Here is a 16,185-nt window from a genome sequence, read left to right as displayed (position 1 = left end):
CAAGTTTATGTGAAGGCAGCTTTAAATACCCTGGCGGGGTTTTATGCAGAGAGTGGCGTTGTTTTTGATTGCAAGCTGTCAACTCTTGTTCAGCCGACCATAGTGATACTGACATGCCTTTTCGTATCTCATATTTTAAAAAAAAATTGTATACAGAAAATGACTAGATTTAGAAACTATGTAAGTTAATATATATTTAAGTTATAATTAGTTAAAAGAACTTCCTAAAATACTAAACAGAATAACTGATGAATAACTATGCTAAAGAAATCTGTCTGATACATTTATAAAAATATTAGTATATGTTGAGAAAAAAAATAGATTCTGCTACACACATATTTGCAACGATTCCCGGAATGTGACTACGAAAATTAGGTGTTATTCAACATTCGTAACCGATGTATTAATTTTTTTGAATTGTGCTTAACAAGGTGGTATTCATTCACGTTTCGTTCCTGTTTGCTTCGATAGAATAATTGCAAAAACGAAATTACTAAGTACTACACAAAATTACATAGTACATAGCTCATTCCAACTACTGGTAGCGAAGGAAGAAAATTAATCTTACAGAAGGTTGAGAAACTATTTGAAATAACAAAATAATAATGTTATCTGGAAGTATGTAAGTAGAAAAAAGCAAAAGTAACGGAGACCAAACTAGTGGTCCTTGATTATTTCTCAAGTTCTCGAGTGTGCAGATTCGTTATAAAAAAAACACGTGAAGAACTTTGCTATTCCAGAAGACGAACGTTAAATCAAAATTACAGGAAAAAAAAACCCAGTGGTGATAAGTGATGAAGGATTAATCAAAAACGGAAAACAACCGAACACAGCATCTCACGGAAGATGAAGAAATTCAGATTAGATCTTTCAAGACAGGATTTTTCAATGAAAGGTCAATCAATATAATTTTAATCTGTTTACTCGAAGATGTTGCAGAAAAAAAAACTGTTTTCATGGGAAATTCTGCGTTAGTTTCCTTTTTTTTTTGCTCAAGCAAGAATGTCGTTAGGTTTACACTGCACATTATTTCACATTCATAATAACACAAATTGTTAACTGATAAAAGCGTTAAAAAACATTTTTGAATTGAAACGTACACAATAAGGAGAAATCCGTAAAAGAGGCAGTAATTGGTACTTTTAAAATGAATTGTATCTTGAAATACAATCATTTCATCAAATTCAAACATTTGCGACAAATTAAAGGGCATGACAGGCAGAGTCCAATAAAAAAATAGTCCCTATAAAATTCAAACAATTTTAAAAGAAATTGTTAAATGAAAAGATTAAACTGGAAAAGATAATTTGGCAATTAGTAAGCTTTTCCGGTTGTCAGACATATGTAATGATAGGATACAACTTTAGAAAAATCTTTACCATTTATTCAAATATCAGGAGAATTTCATTTGTGCTAATAAAGCCGAATCTCTTGAGTTTATGTACACATCCATGAATTCCAGTGAAGATATGAGTTGGAAAATGGTGCAAAATGGAGAAGTTTAATTATTCGATTGACGTCTGTATCAGGACGTTTCTACGTTTCCAAACGTTGTTAGCTGCCCTTAGTGCAAAAGTTTTCCCTCTGACTCCGCCTAACGTGAGTATTTCAGGACAGTTCTGAAAGATGATACGAAAAATCAACTAAAAATAAGGGGTAGAAGAGCAAGAGGCGGGCCGACGAATAACGAATAACGAACGAAATTTCACGGAAAATACGTGACCGCACAAGCAAAACAATTTACGTGGTCATTTCACGCTCACGATGAACTGCTTTGATGTTCGATTATCGAGGAGGAGAGGTCAAGCGATGAGTGAGGCTTACTATGAGTGCTGATGTTTCAGGATGAGAAGACGGGTTGATGGGAGAGCGCCCATAAGTGCGTGGCATGAGAACGGCGTCGCGAATCACGCAGTTCTCAGATATTCCATCGCGCTACGAATATTATTCATCGCAGCGGATAAGGTTCACCAAAACGAAAGTGAGCAAGAAAACTAGGAAATCCAGAAAAGCTATCCAGCTTACTTGATTGACTCGGTTAGCGGAGGGCTCGAGGCTTGAGGGTAGAACGACAACTGATGTCGGAAACAACTAAGTAGCGTTCAAGTGACAACACACGCTACAGACAATTCACGAGCGCATACGATGACGGACGAATGAAATTCCATCCGGGGATTCTTTCGTGTTTCTTTATATTGAGGACTAATAACATTCAGAATGTTGATGAGAGAAGACGAACCTATCTCCAGGGCAAACAAAAAATACCCTCAAAATTTGAATCAACATTTACTGGTAAACACGAGGAAAACTCGGTCCATTCATTTATCATATATATCACATCCAACTATATTTCCTGTAGTAAAATATTATCTCGAATATTGAATTAACACTTTTTTGTTGTTTTCACCTGCTTAGATTCTTTTTCCATCACCTTCTCCGTTACCCTGTTCCTTTTCTTTTTCAAAAGTTCGTGGCATTTAATGAAACTTTAAATGGAAGTAGCAAAAACTCTGTCAATAATCTTAAATTCGTCTGTATTCTTCAAAGAAACCACAAAATGGATTTTCGGATAAAGTATGCTACGAGTACGAGGGGATTCGATTTTTAAATAAAACTTTCATGGATATCGTTTTGCTGGATTCGTTTAGATTCTTAAGTTTAAATGACGTATTAGAAGGTACCATTTTGAAAACCATTATAATTTTATCTGTTCGAAAATAATGTAAACTACTGAGCGAATGATAATGATACTGTAAAAGATAAGCTTAACTCGGCTAAGGCGAGTATGCATAAATTTGCTATGAATCCAGGCAAAATTGCGTAACTTTCCACATTTTCCACACTTCACCAATTCATAGGGCGGATTTAGCAGAATGGTTTGAGGTCAGCAGTACGTCTGCGCAGGTCGACGGATTGAAACTGCAGCAGGCCAACCAAATCTTTCGTCTCTCTCTGTTCGCCAAATTAGAGTAACTAAACTAGTACTAGACCTGTCCGAGTACATACGCACTAGGATTTGATGCATTGGTTGGTTCCCATAACCCATTGTATATGCCATATACGTGTTCATAAACATACTCGATCCAGAATTAAGTTGCATGCGTTGGCATATCTCAAGGAGGGGAGCGGATGGAGGAGGGGAGCTGATCAATTCTAAGTTCTTTTGGTCTTTCAACATTTCCTAGCGCTACTGTGCTTTTTTGAAGTAATAAGAAATAAGTATTTCTTGAAAGATGTTTGCTGCCTAACACATTGGCACAAAGGTGTTTTTTTTTGTAGTTAGGATGACTTTCTTGTTGTGAACATCATTGTATTTTAATATAATATTTTAATATAGATCCAATATGTTCATTAAAATGAAAAGTGTTGATTAAGGAAATGTTAAGGCAAGCAGAAAATACGAAAGGACATAGTAATAATGCAATTTGTACCTTGCATTTATCATAACATTGTGAGGATCCTAAAACACTGAAAATTACAGTCATGTATTGCGGATTCATAGAAATTTGTCGGTCCTGAAAGCTTCACCTATATTTTATGGAATGTAGCCAACACTACTTCTTCCTTAAAAACTGCCTGTGGCATAAATGAGTCAAGAAAGATCAGCAGTAATCGCTCTAGAGTCAACTACGCTCCTATAATATCAACAATATGAATAATATAACAATAAATAAAACTGGAGGTATCAATAAGTTAGGAAAAATTCAAAAAGTAGTAAGTTATGAGAAGTTAGGTCGATTTGTAGTATTGTTAATGAATTCTGGATTTGTAGTGTGTGGTGTGGATCATTATATAATCGTCCGTTCCCTGATTTTTAATCCTCACGGTTAAAATAACTTGGAATTACATATCCTAAGTAGTTTGCATGAATTCGCAGAGAAGTACAAACGCTTGGAATTACTGCCTAGTACAAAATAGGAGATCCGATAGTTCAAACGAACCAACTGATATGGTAGCATGGAGTTCTCAGCTATGAGACCCCATCACAACGATGATACTTCGATTTCCGTATATCATCTCATTCTTTTCCTAGTAATTCATCCTGAAGAATAATTTTTCTAGAAGTTTCGGTCCCATAGCTTCATTAACGCTCCCGATCTCGAACAATATGATGACAACAAGTTGAAAATATAACGTTTGGTGTGGTTCATAGCTGAACATGAAAAAAGACGCAGAAATATCATGGATTTTTCCCTTAAAAACACATTTTTTGTAAGCTGTGCTGCAGTAAAAACATCCTTTCACAGGTAACAATTCAAGAAAATGTTTTAACACAAGAAGGAATGAAATACTGAGTCATTTTTCTTTGTTTTTGTGCTGAAGCAGTTTCTTAGATGGTCTTGTAGTTATTTCTAAATGGCTAGACGTAGAGAATGAAAAATCTAGGACAGGGAGAATCTAGGAGATTTGGTTGTTATGGCGTATTGCTCCCTCCGATCCTCATACACCCTCCACTTGTTGTTAGCTCACTAAGAGCCGTGGAGAAAGTTACAAATTTGATTTATTTTTTATGTTAAATTGCGTGTAACTGACGATGGAATTTAGGCAGCTGAGTGTAGGAGATAAATGCTGATATACGTAATGAAGAAGAAATGAGGCTGATTATCTTTCCTTTTTTCTAAGGGATAGCTACGAAAAAATAGTTTTTTTTTTAATTTTTTTTTTCAAATAATGTTTGATTTTGATAATAGTGATAATAAATAACAATAATTATTTCTTCAATTTTTCTTCTTTCCTAAAAATTGCAGTAGTTTTCCTAATTCCAGTAACAAGAAGCTGTTTAAACGATAAAATAGTGAATATCTGGGAACCAAGTAAAATTTTAATAAAGCCCCAGACTTAAATTCACATAAAACAAAAATTATTACATTCTGATCCTTTTTTTAGAAATTTAATTTTGATTTTGACAGATTTAATTCGATTTTGATTTCAATATTGACAAAATCCTATTTGACAACTTCAAACAGCGTTTTCTCTTACAGATAATTAAGCGAAATTCTAATGATCTCTGTTCCATCATGTTTTTGATTTATGTCACACCTGTAGGTGTTTTCAATAGATAAATAAATAAATATCCCTTAGATGTAAGCTAAGACAACTATACGTTAACTTTTGTGCAGACACCTCAATAGAACGAAAGTTAGTAGCAAGAAAAAAATTACTTAATAAGTGTGATTTACTTAGTAAAACTCTTGTGTGAGGGAAATGAATGAAAAAAAAATCATAATCGATCGCTTTATCAGCTACGTTTCTCTCAATTACGTGGATAACGCGTGGAATGTGAACGAATCGAGAGAATTATCCTAATAATTTTCCTGATGAAAGTCATTTTTTTTTGTACTGCTTAAAAAATGTCCTAACCATTTGGTTACTAAATGTGTACCAAGGATTTTTTTCTCGGATTATTGTAGCATGTATCATATTCCGGTAACAAGAACGAAACGTGAGTTATGCAAACTATTGAATGCGTGCCACTAGTGCAGCTACACAATCATGGAAAAAAAACTGAAATGATTATGTATGCGTGTATAATTATGAAAAGAGGAATTTCCCTCCGGTTGAGGTGGTTCTACATGAGATAAGCTGAAATGACAACAGTGAATTTGTCATAGGATAGTCGTGCTACGCATTTAAAAGTTTTAAAATCACTTATAACAAAAAAAAATCATTTTCTTAAAAGAATATAGAAGAATTCGACTCATAGAAAAACCACAAGTAATCACACACTAAATACTAGTAACTACAAATTTTTATCAAATATGACACCATTCTTTTTCATTAATTTGCAAAAAAAGCAACTTATTCTAAATTTTTGCTTCTTTTTTTGCCAATTTTTTAAAACAGAGTTTTAACGATATATCTTTGATAATAAACAAAACAACGAAAATAACAACAGTGCTCAGCCTTCCCTACTCAAACCTTAAAAGAGGAACAACGAAAAATATTCTATAACTTTCCAGACACTCTTCTCGAGAAAATCCAAAAAAAAGAAACGAATCCATCAATTTAATATTCCCTCCAGATTCTAACGGAGAATGAATTCTAGCAGTTGTCCAAAAATAACAGACAGAAATACATACACGGACTGGCTTGCTCCAAATATTCAAATGCAAAAATGACTTATCTTGATTTAAAAAAAAATTATTTATACGTCACATGTTATGTTATACATACGAATTTACATCAATGAAGGATAATCTTTCTACAAATGTTGCATTGAAGCATTCATTAAAAAGTCATTCAGTAAAACATTTTTTAACTGATTTTTGCCTTTTCGAGAACTTTCCTATTGCAAAAATTTCGCGTCTTTTCTTTCATTTCTTTTTTTTTTTCTTAAGAACTCTTATCTCTTAGAATTGCACAAAGTGCGTAATGCATATAAGATTATGCTATCAATTACAAAGGCATCCATTTTTAAAAGAGAACAAAAGAATTCGCAAGAGAATCCACTCGTCGAAGAATTATTTCCATTTCAAAGAACATGTTTCACACGTTAATTAAGCTGTTTTCAGCTTCCGAAAAAAAAGGAAGGAGTTAACAACATCTGAACATTTGAACATTTGAGTAGTTGTTCAGCTGAGCTTATCCTGAAGAATATTAGAATAGACATGTAATAGTGCAGTATCGTAGAGCTATCCGAAACAAATCCTAACACATTCAAGACAACATGTAAAAATATGTACGTCTTTATTCATAGAAAGCCCAATCAAACGAATACCTTATTGGCGCAATTGGAAATTCAAATTCAATTCAGGTCATCGTGGCCGTTAACGCTGCTAGACTGATTCAAGTCCTCATATACGCCGTTATTCAACAATCCACGTTCAAAACAAGTCTTCAATCAAAAATCACAAGGCTACAAGTGTGATTTTCAATGCATCGGGGGAGCATCAAAATTTGTACTACGGTAGTCTGTTTTAACAGAACGTCTAGTATGATTTTAAAGCTGAACAACTCTTCAACTTTTTAGAATGATTTCCAGAAAAATTAATGAATCTAGAGAGTCACTCCAGCCTTATCTTAGCGTTTCGACTTTGAGTACTAGAAAGTATGCATTGCGTCAAAGATCGAGAATGAATGACCTGGAATATGTTATATAAACTAATCGTTAGTCCCCAAGATTCACAGATTTCTACGGTAATCGTAGGTGCTCGTGAGAATTCGCTCACTAATTCCGTACATTCAAATCCCATAGCAGCAATTAGGGTAATATATTTTAGATACTAGATAACGATTTTCAGATTCCTCGCATTTTTTTCGGAGATTTTTCTTCTTCCGTGGTTCACCACAAAGTAGGTTTTTAGATGTATTTAGATTTCAAATTCTCATTTTAAGGATTTTGAAAAGGCTATAGACTTAGCGGATATTTTGTTCATAGCATATCATTTAGAGCTCTCATTTCATCTACAATTATTATTATAATCATTTAATGTTCCTAGAGAAGTTATTTTTGGATGGGGGTATTGAGGATGCCATCGGTATGTATCTGAGTTTTTTTTTTCTCCTGAAGTAATGGAAAAAGCTAGAACATGTTAAGCTATTTGTATTCCGTTACACTTCAAGTGCAATTTTTTTTCGGCTCGTAATGAATGAGCGTTTCCGGAACTACCGACTGGACGAGAACGAGGTGTTGGAAAAGTGAAGAAGAGTAGGACTTGTGTATATTCTCGTATGCGGTGTGGATAGGTGCTTGAAGAGGCGGCTCGGTGCCAATCAAATTTAGCGCTCAAATCTCATCCGCTAGCCTGCTGTCTCCTTTACGGATACGTTATTTCCAGACGCTGATTACCTAAATCAGGTCAGCAGAACGCTACGAACAACGCTTCGGTGAGTAACGGATTCCTCACTTCATCTTCTTCTGCAAACGTTTGCTAAAAAGAGTGCAGATCTTTAGCCTTGATAGAGTCGCTAAAATTGGGAGGAAAAAAAACCGTTACAAATTTATAACTCTTGAAATTAGGTTTTTCACCGAATTTGTTGCTTGCAGTTTATTAAAACTGTACTTGTTGCACGGATTGCAACTGATGGAAACGTTGAAACTGTGCTATAATCTTATTAAATGTTGTATTTGACCATAAACCCCTTAGAATCGTAGAAGATGTGGATTAGACGACTTTTTAATTGTTTACTTGTTTAAGTATTAGGTGCTTGTAACATTTTACATTTATGAAAAAAGACTTGCAAAGAACTTCTGTGTAACTACCTTCATGGGAACAAGGAAGTTAGCATAGGTACATCAGAAAGAATGAGAATTTAAGGAAACATAATATCCTCAAACGATGACACTTAGGTCATTAAATTCACTAGAGTGATGGTGTCTTAGTTGTGATCTTATAAATAATACTGAATACATTAGATAGTAAAAATATTACAGAATGAAAGCAAAAATAATCTGAAAGTAGCAAATTAATGTTAATACATACACATCAGGGTTTTCGTAATACTAAAAACATACGCTTCCTCTTCATCGTATTACTATTTATCTTTACAAGGATAATTTGTCAGAACATGTTAGAAAAACCACGAAAACAGATCCGATCATCCAGCTAATATTCGAAAAAATAAAAAAAATGAAAAAAAATATTCGAAAATATTTGAAAATTACGCCGCTTTCCTGACCGATAGACGACCTTGCCTATTAATCGATTGATGCTCTACCGAGGTCGTTGCTTAGTTAAAAGGATCGATGAGCGAACTAAACGATCAATTTGGTTTAATTTTAATGCAAAAATTCGTACATCTGTACTTCTAAGAGGTGTGTTAGTTCAAATTACAAGACTATGCAATTTACGACAATCGGTGAGACGATACTGAACTCCTCTAAAGGTTTTTTCCACTCAACCTTAATCCATAAAATTCTACATTAGCTTATTGTTGCACGGAAATGAGCCAGTAATAGGAAGTAATTTGCCAGCTCAAAAAAGCACTTTGGTTATTATTCTACCAAGAAAACAATTCTATGTTATGCAATACAGTATTCAAAATAAATGCGCAAATTTTTAAGCAACCTATAAAGCGAAAAATATATGGAGAGTGGTTGCACTCTCTTTTTTAATGCATATTTTGGCGTGAAATATGAGTTATAAAATCCGTATGAATAACGAATATAGTTGTCTGGAATCTAAGAGAAAGCGTGTAACGCTGAGAGTCCGGAGATTTATGATAGTTATACAAAGCGCTTTTACTTTACCTCAATTTTCATTGTTGAAAAAAAACTCAGATAGGTATTACATATCATCCTGTACAGAATTCACTTTGCAACTTGAATAATAACACTTAAATTCCTCGAACAATTGAAGTAATTTTTTAAAGCGATTCCAAAATCTACACTTTCTTAGGGTTCACAAAATTCCACCACAGAATTTATGTTCAGAGGCTCAGCGGTTCTAAAGAGGATAGTCCCCTCCTCAGAACTATTGAGTCCATATGACCTCCGTTTTTTGTTCATAAGGAGATGCTTGAATGAAAAATGCAAAGTACAATTGGAATTGAATAAATTTAATTTAAGTTTAAAACTGTCATGTAATATTGAAAAGACAAGGAGGCAAAAAGAAAAACTTTAAAGTTCAGTAAATAACTTTTTTTCCTGAAAGAAAAAGCTCTTGTCTTTAGTAATAAAATGAAGCTCTACTTCAAGTGTAGCCGTGAGAGTTGTATCCGAGACAGAAATTAAAAATAAAACAAAAAAAAATATGCAAAAATACAACTAGTTGCTGTAAAAGATACGTGGAGGTGGGAGTCCTTTCACAAGCCGATCGATGACTCTATCGGAGGTAATCAATTGTTGATCTACCCAGACTGCTGATCTATCCTGATCGCTGATCGTTCCAACACTGCCGAGTAGTGATCTACAAGATCAACTTCGTCTTTTTCTCTCTGCTATGTGATTTTTTCTATTTCAGTGTAGGTATCGTGGATATACAGATACGGATGAAGATGAAGGTTCTACCACGAACACGTCTTAGCAGAGATTACGTATTGGAGTGGTTTTCACTGAGTTTAGTTTTTTGGAGAAAAAAAAATCCAGTGCCACATTCAAACACTTTTTTGAGATTCTTATGTCTGCTGTCCTTTTATTGTTTCTCACTCTAAGGGAGAAAAAAATCCCACCAAATCCATAGAAAAGAATTGCAAAATTGATTTCACACATATCAACCGGAAACTTTTATAATCCACGAACATAGGGGCATTCATGTAAGATATTATATCAAGCAAATTGCTAAATTTTCTTAACATTGGAAGGGTTGGTCATTTTATATTTACATTATTATATTATTTGGTTATTTTATGTTTATTTTAACGTTGAGTAGTTTTGTTGAAGAGTTTGTATGGTGCTATAGCGTTAGTGATATGTTTCTCAGCAAAACACAATAAAGTAATATAATATAAGTATATAATATAGTTCGGTTTAATTAAAGAAATCAATTATTGAAACACAACAAAATAGTTTTTATAGAACAATTCATTCTAAAAAAAATTCATTAGAGGTCATTTTTTGGATGCGTCTGCCACATTATTCTAGAACAAATATGTACTTCTCGAAATTAACTGTGGTTTTTTTAAAAAATGGTCCTTTACAAATACTGACCTTCTAGATCCTAACATAATCACATGAAATCACTATTTATTAGTTATTCATTGCAATTGGCACACAGTGAAGTTAAAAGGGATGGGAAACGAAGAACAGGTCGTTTATTTCATGAAATTTCCCCATCTGAAAATCCGCTAACGACGGTCGTGCCTTTCGTTCTAAAAAAAAGAAGAAGGAAAGAGAGTAACAATTACACATCGTGATCTTAACGATGTATTCGTGAATGTAACGTTATTTGATTACTCGTATTGAATCAAATTTTCACAAGAACTAACAATTGCGCTAACGTGCACATAATAATTTTCTCCCTACACTTCTCTGTTAGACAAATACGATTATCACCGTATTTCTCATAAATTCCTGTATTTTCTTCGCTTTTCAATGCGAGCATAGCGAGAAAAGAATAAAGAAAGATTAAGAATAAATACCGTTGAATGCAGTTAAATGATAGTAATTTTTTGCATTGAATAATATATTTTAGTAGGTGAGTCTCTGAAAAATTTTGGTCGCCAAAAATTACGCTATGAACTAGCTGCGCAAAGAAAAAGGTTTCGGAAGTGATCCGAAGTGCATCCACATTTTTTTGTCTAAAAATTGAGAATATTTATTTAAACAAGTTCAATTAGTAAGAATGACTTGCTTAAATCAATCCTTAATCTAAAAATCAGTAGCAAGTCATTCGAAATTTGGAACCCTTAGTCAGTTCTGCATATCTGGGGGACAGAAAAACCAAAAAAAAGGACAGATTTGAAGTGAAGCTATCACTTACTGTTACTAGATACAGGTTGGTCTTTACTACTTATGTAACCACACTTAGTACTGCGATTTACATTAACATCTTACAGCCGAATAAAATCTCGATGGGGATTGCATTAAAGGGGGACAGATTGTGAAAAAAAATTCCGTCAATTTGTATGACCTCGGTAGCCTTCACTAAACCCAAATTATCCCTTTAGATAAATTACTCTGCAGTCAAGTCAGGATGAAGATAAGATCCTTGAATGAGGTGAAAAGATTGATGCGAAGTGAATAGATGAGAAGAAAAAAACTTAAAAGATGATGTAAAAAAACGTGGTATTAAGTACAAAAAGGAAGAGAGCAGAAAAAAAAACAAGAGAAGAGAATAGAAGGGAAGCGGTAGGGAAAGAACGGCAGTAAAACGCTGTTGAGAAAAATTGGAAAAAAAGAGGTCATACGAGAAAACTAAAAGAGGGAAAAGGAGGCGCAGCCAAATTTGCAAAATAGGTTGTAAAAGAGATTAAGGTAAAATTGATCTAAATAGTATTTACAGAGAAGTGATCAGAGTATAGGATAAATCGAATGCTTTCTAAAAAGATATTGAAAATTAAGTGAAATCCGCTCAAAAACCAAAGAGAAGTGGTTATTCCTAATCCTGTAAAGAACAGTCGGATAAAGACGATAAGAAATAACGGCAAGTGATTAGAGAAAAAAAAAAAAACTGGGCGTACCAAGATTCGTAGAAATCCTAAGTAGAACTTCTAAGCAAGGATCGGAAATCTCGAAACTTTGTGGATTACGAGCATCCAGCATTTAGCTTCTAGAACTGCTATTTATGCTTCATCAGTGATAGGGTGGTGTTGTAAATAGATGTATGAGAAGAATGAAAGAATAAATAATAATAACAATGACAGTTACAGTAATAATAATAATAATAATAATAATAATAATAATAATAATAATAATAATAGGGATGAGGGAAATAAATAACACAGTGAACACAAACCAACAAAAATCATTTCCTAAAATTAATGGATTTCCACTCTAAGCACGAATTTATTTGCTAAATTTTTGTCACTAACGCTATTATTTCAGGAAGGAAATATTATGAGCTTTTCAACGTTTCTAATGGGATACGTAAATTTTCCTCAATGAAAACGTATAATTTGCAAGCGATCATCTCGAATTCAATGAGTCACATCATATAATTATTTCACTCATTTGTGTGTTCAGATTAAAATTGCATTCCTTAAAATTTTGCGTAACTTTTGGATGCCTCTGCTGAATGTATTTTTTTTTTCATTTTGCAACAGCCATGCATTGCCTTTTCAGTATTCATAAATTAATTTAGCGAAACTTGGTGCTAAATTAATAAATAAATATGGATAGATCCTTGTTTTTACAAATATTTGCAAAACATCGAAATGAATTCGCTAAATTAGAATAAAAAACATGCAAACCACCGAAATGTAAAAAATAACCTGTTTCAAAATATGTGTCAGCATGAACAATAGCACAGCATCCTCTTTAGGGTATGATTTTCATAATTTGATGAAAGTGGCAGATCTCAAACTAATCAAAAGACGTACTTTCCTATCTGGAGTAGATCAAGTATGGAATTTCTTCAAAGGACTATTTGTTATGGATAACATCACGATCGGTATGGTTATTTAGAAAAAAAAAACTTGACTTTCTCGAGTAAAATTCAAAAATTTGTCTGTTACGGCATTTACTCTACTTTTTTTCAGTTCGGGTTGTTAGCGGCCTAGGACGAAACTTTATTCCTGCAAATTAGTACCTCATTAAAACTCCCTCTTCTCTCTACAATGCAAGATTCGAATTAGAAAAGTGTTAAAATTTAAATTTAGATTTTAAAATCAGTTGGTGGTAGATTTCAAGTAGCCGAAGGTGAAAAAAGTATGACTGTTCCAGTAGTAGGTATGTACAAGTTTTATTAGAAGACAATATTGGTACTCTCAATACATTCACAATTTTCCTAAGGATATTTTTCTTCGGTTTTAGATTAAAAAAATGGCAGGATGTTGAAACAGTAAACAACGATTACTCAGATAACTGTAGAGGTATATATGTTGAATTACACGTGTAAACATGCACATTCCATTTAGGTATATCGTTCCGGAAATGAGATCTTTATGCCTCTTGTGCAATTCTTTTGACGTCACAGTTGTCCGTCTGGAATAGACAATTACCGTTATCTTCAAGATGAGGACGTGTTTTACATGTTTCCTAGAATAACGTCTGTTTACCTACCTCAAGCACAGGTGAATGGTTCGAAGGGCTACGCACAGGTAATAATCTCGGGATCAACGATCTATAACAAGTAAAAATCAATAAAAGCTGAATATTGAAGTGTGATCTAGTATTACTATAGAGAGTATAGCACTACCTTTTGCAATCAGGTGATTCTTCGACGGCTGGTCTTTGGAATGCCACTGAAATTTGGGAAAATTAAATAACGGAATAATTTGGCATGAAAACATTTGGATTTATCTGTTGGAGAGTTTGTCGATTTAACTCCAAACTAGTATTTATTATTCTTTTCTTGAAGGCGCGTGAAATATACGAAATTTTTTTATTATTTGAATAATAATTGCATCAGTACAAATCTGCTTGAAATTCATTCAATTCTCCGTCATTTCTGAAATCGGCGGGTTCCTCAGTAACTCAAGAATTCGGGAGGAAGTTCCTAGTTCTAGGAATCATTCCTCAGATCTAACATCATATCTCTAATAATTTCTCTCATGACGTTTCTTATTTCGGGAAGAAAATAGGTTGATGAGGGGATTTTCGGATTTCTAAAATTCTTCAACAGAGGACTAATTTCATCATTCATCAGATAATTCATCAGATAATTAACTATATCTCTGCGAGTTTAAATGAGTAGTAATTTGGTTAAGTAATTATTATTGAAATATCAATAAAGCATAATAAAATTACTTTTTCGTCTTATTCGATTTTTAGCAGCTTTGCGCGCATGTTGTACATGAAACGATAGGATTCGACCGTTTTCAAGTCTGGACCGAAATCGTAAAGCATGTTATACTCGAACAGACGCTTTGTCGGCTCCAATTTCTTAGCTATCCGGAGACGAAAAAACTCTTACCAAAGAAGTTAAACAAAACTTGATTTTTCCTCCGCCTTACACAACAAACAAGGATTATAGGAATACTTCATAAAAATTTATACGTTTCTATAGGGAAGTAGCTCGGCATGAGATGCACCGTAACTATCAGTAAACATGTTAAAAAATGTTGTACAATAACATTTATCAAAAATTATATCACAGTCCACTTCTACAAACAAGTTCCAGCTTTGCAGAACTTTCAAACCCGTTCATGCATCACTATTTTTCTCTTAAAATCATTGAAAATCTCTCAGTATGGAGTAGATCACGATGCGATCGATGAGTCAGCCCTGTCTTAGAGTCGCTCAATGCAAAGATGGTGAGCATATGAAGTCAATGACAATCAGATTGTTGTCACAAATAATTTTACAGCTAGTAAACATTTAAAAACGAACTATTTTTAAGGTAATAATAAGCTATCACTTACTTTTAGGTTTTACAGCTGAATGACGATGACCGAGTCCCAGAGCGCATGGCACGGGAAGTCGTGATCGGATCTTCACTGGGGATTCTGTTTCCTAAAATCACTGGGATCGTACGCAGAAGAGTAAACAATTTTTAGATCATAATCAGAGGGATGATAATCATTTATTAGGTTCACTCTTGGAACTCTCTATTATGAATTCCTTTTTCAGTTAGAATTCAGAATCTTAACGGTAAGAAATTGAGCAAATATTTTAGATTTACCAAAATATTTTCTACTGTAGCATTTATTTAATGAGTTATTGAGTAAATTTCCTTCCATGCTCGTCAACTTTTGCAGTTCACAATCGCCTGAGTTCTGGACCAAGGGAGTCAATATAGTCAATTATCTTCCTCCATTGATCTGCCCGGTCAATGGATTAAGATCACTGACTATTTTGATAACTACGTTGATTATTGATTGATCCTTATTCTTGAAAAGACAAAAAAAATGTTAACGAGGGTGAAACAAACTTATTGCAATATTTAACTTTAAAAAAACACAGCTTACTTCACTTGCTGCAGCAACATCAGCGGTTTCGCTTTCTCGCTGACTCAAAGAAATTTTGATCTCCACGTTGATCTCTTCTATATTGATTTCACTTGTTTCAACACTTTCGGAGTCTGGAAGGTCATACAAATTACACATCGTTTAAATTTAGTAACTCATTGGAAGTCCTTACTTTTTTCTATTGAAGCTCTCTTTTTTCCCTTACTTCGTCGTCCCATCTTCTATAAAAGCGCTAAAACAAGCAGAATAACCAGGTTTGATTACATTTTCATAAAATCAGGGTATAAGAAATAAAAGGAAAGAGAAATCAGACAAGTGTTGCTTAGAAAAGCAAAGAAGAGCTCAAAATATTGAGAAAAAGTTCATTTTGTATAATATTTGCAGGTCAAGCATTTTGAAAGATTCTACAGAACAAAACCTCCAATAATTCCCCTTTTTCATTTCACTAGTACAGAAATAAAAATGAATTTTGCAGAACTCCATATATCACCTTTATGCAAATGTTTGGAGAATTATACGATTTTTATGATCACAACAAAATATTGACAAATCAATATAATAGAAATTAGTAAGCTTTGAAAACGAACAAAAAATATATCATGTCTAAAACTACAACAAAGGAGTATGGAACTATTATGATCCAGAAAATACAGTCTCAAAAAATGTTTAGAAACACAGTGTGATGGTGTAGAAGAACACGCGCGTCATGTAAATCTTTTCAGATAACATCGTTGACCC

At 33.6% G+C, this 16,185-nt stretch overlaps 1 protein-coding gene across 1 annotated transcript; it reads right to left on the bottom strand.

Moving 5' to 3' along the window:
* Positions 1-13,480: 13,480 nt before the first annotated feature.
* RB195_021340 (uncharacterized protein) lies at positions 13,481-15,665 on the bottom strand (the record flags this gene model as incomplete). Its single annotated transcript, XM_013441968.2, has 6 exons — positions 13,481-13,522; positions 13,601-13,661; positions 13,737-13,782; positions 14,902-14,992; positions 15,448-15,560; positions 15,620-15,665. 6 exons carry the CDS (start codon positions 15,663-15,665, stop codon positions 13,481-13,483), a joined length of 399 nt encoding a protein of 132 aa, XP_013297422.2.
* Between the last annotated feature and the right edge of the window lie 520 nt (positions 15,666-16,185).

Source organism: Necator americanus, chromosome X, assembly GCF_031761385.1.
Source record: "Necator americanus strain Aroian chromosome X, whole genome shotgun sequence".
Lineage (NCBI taxonomy): Eukaryota > Metazoa > Nematoda > Chromadorea > Rhabditida > Ancylostomatidae > Necator > Necator americanus.
Note: the sequence above shows the minus strand (reverse complement) of the source record. Positions and strands in the feature narration are given on the sequence as shown.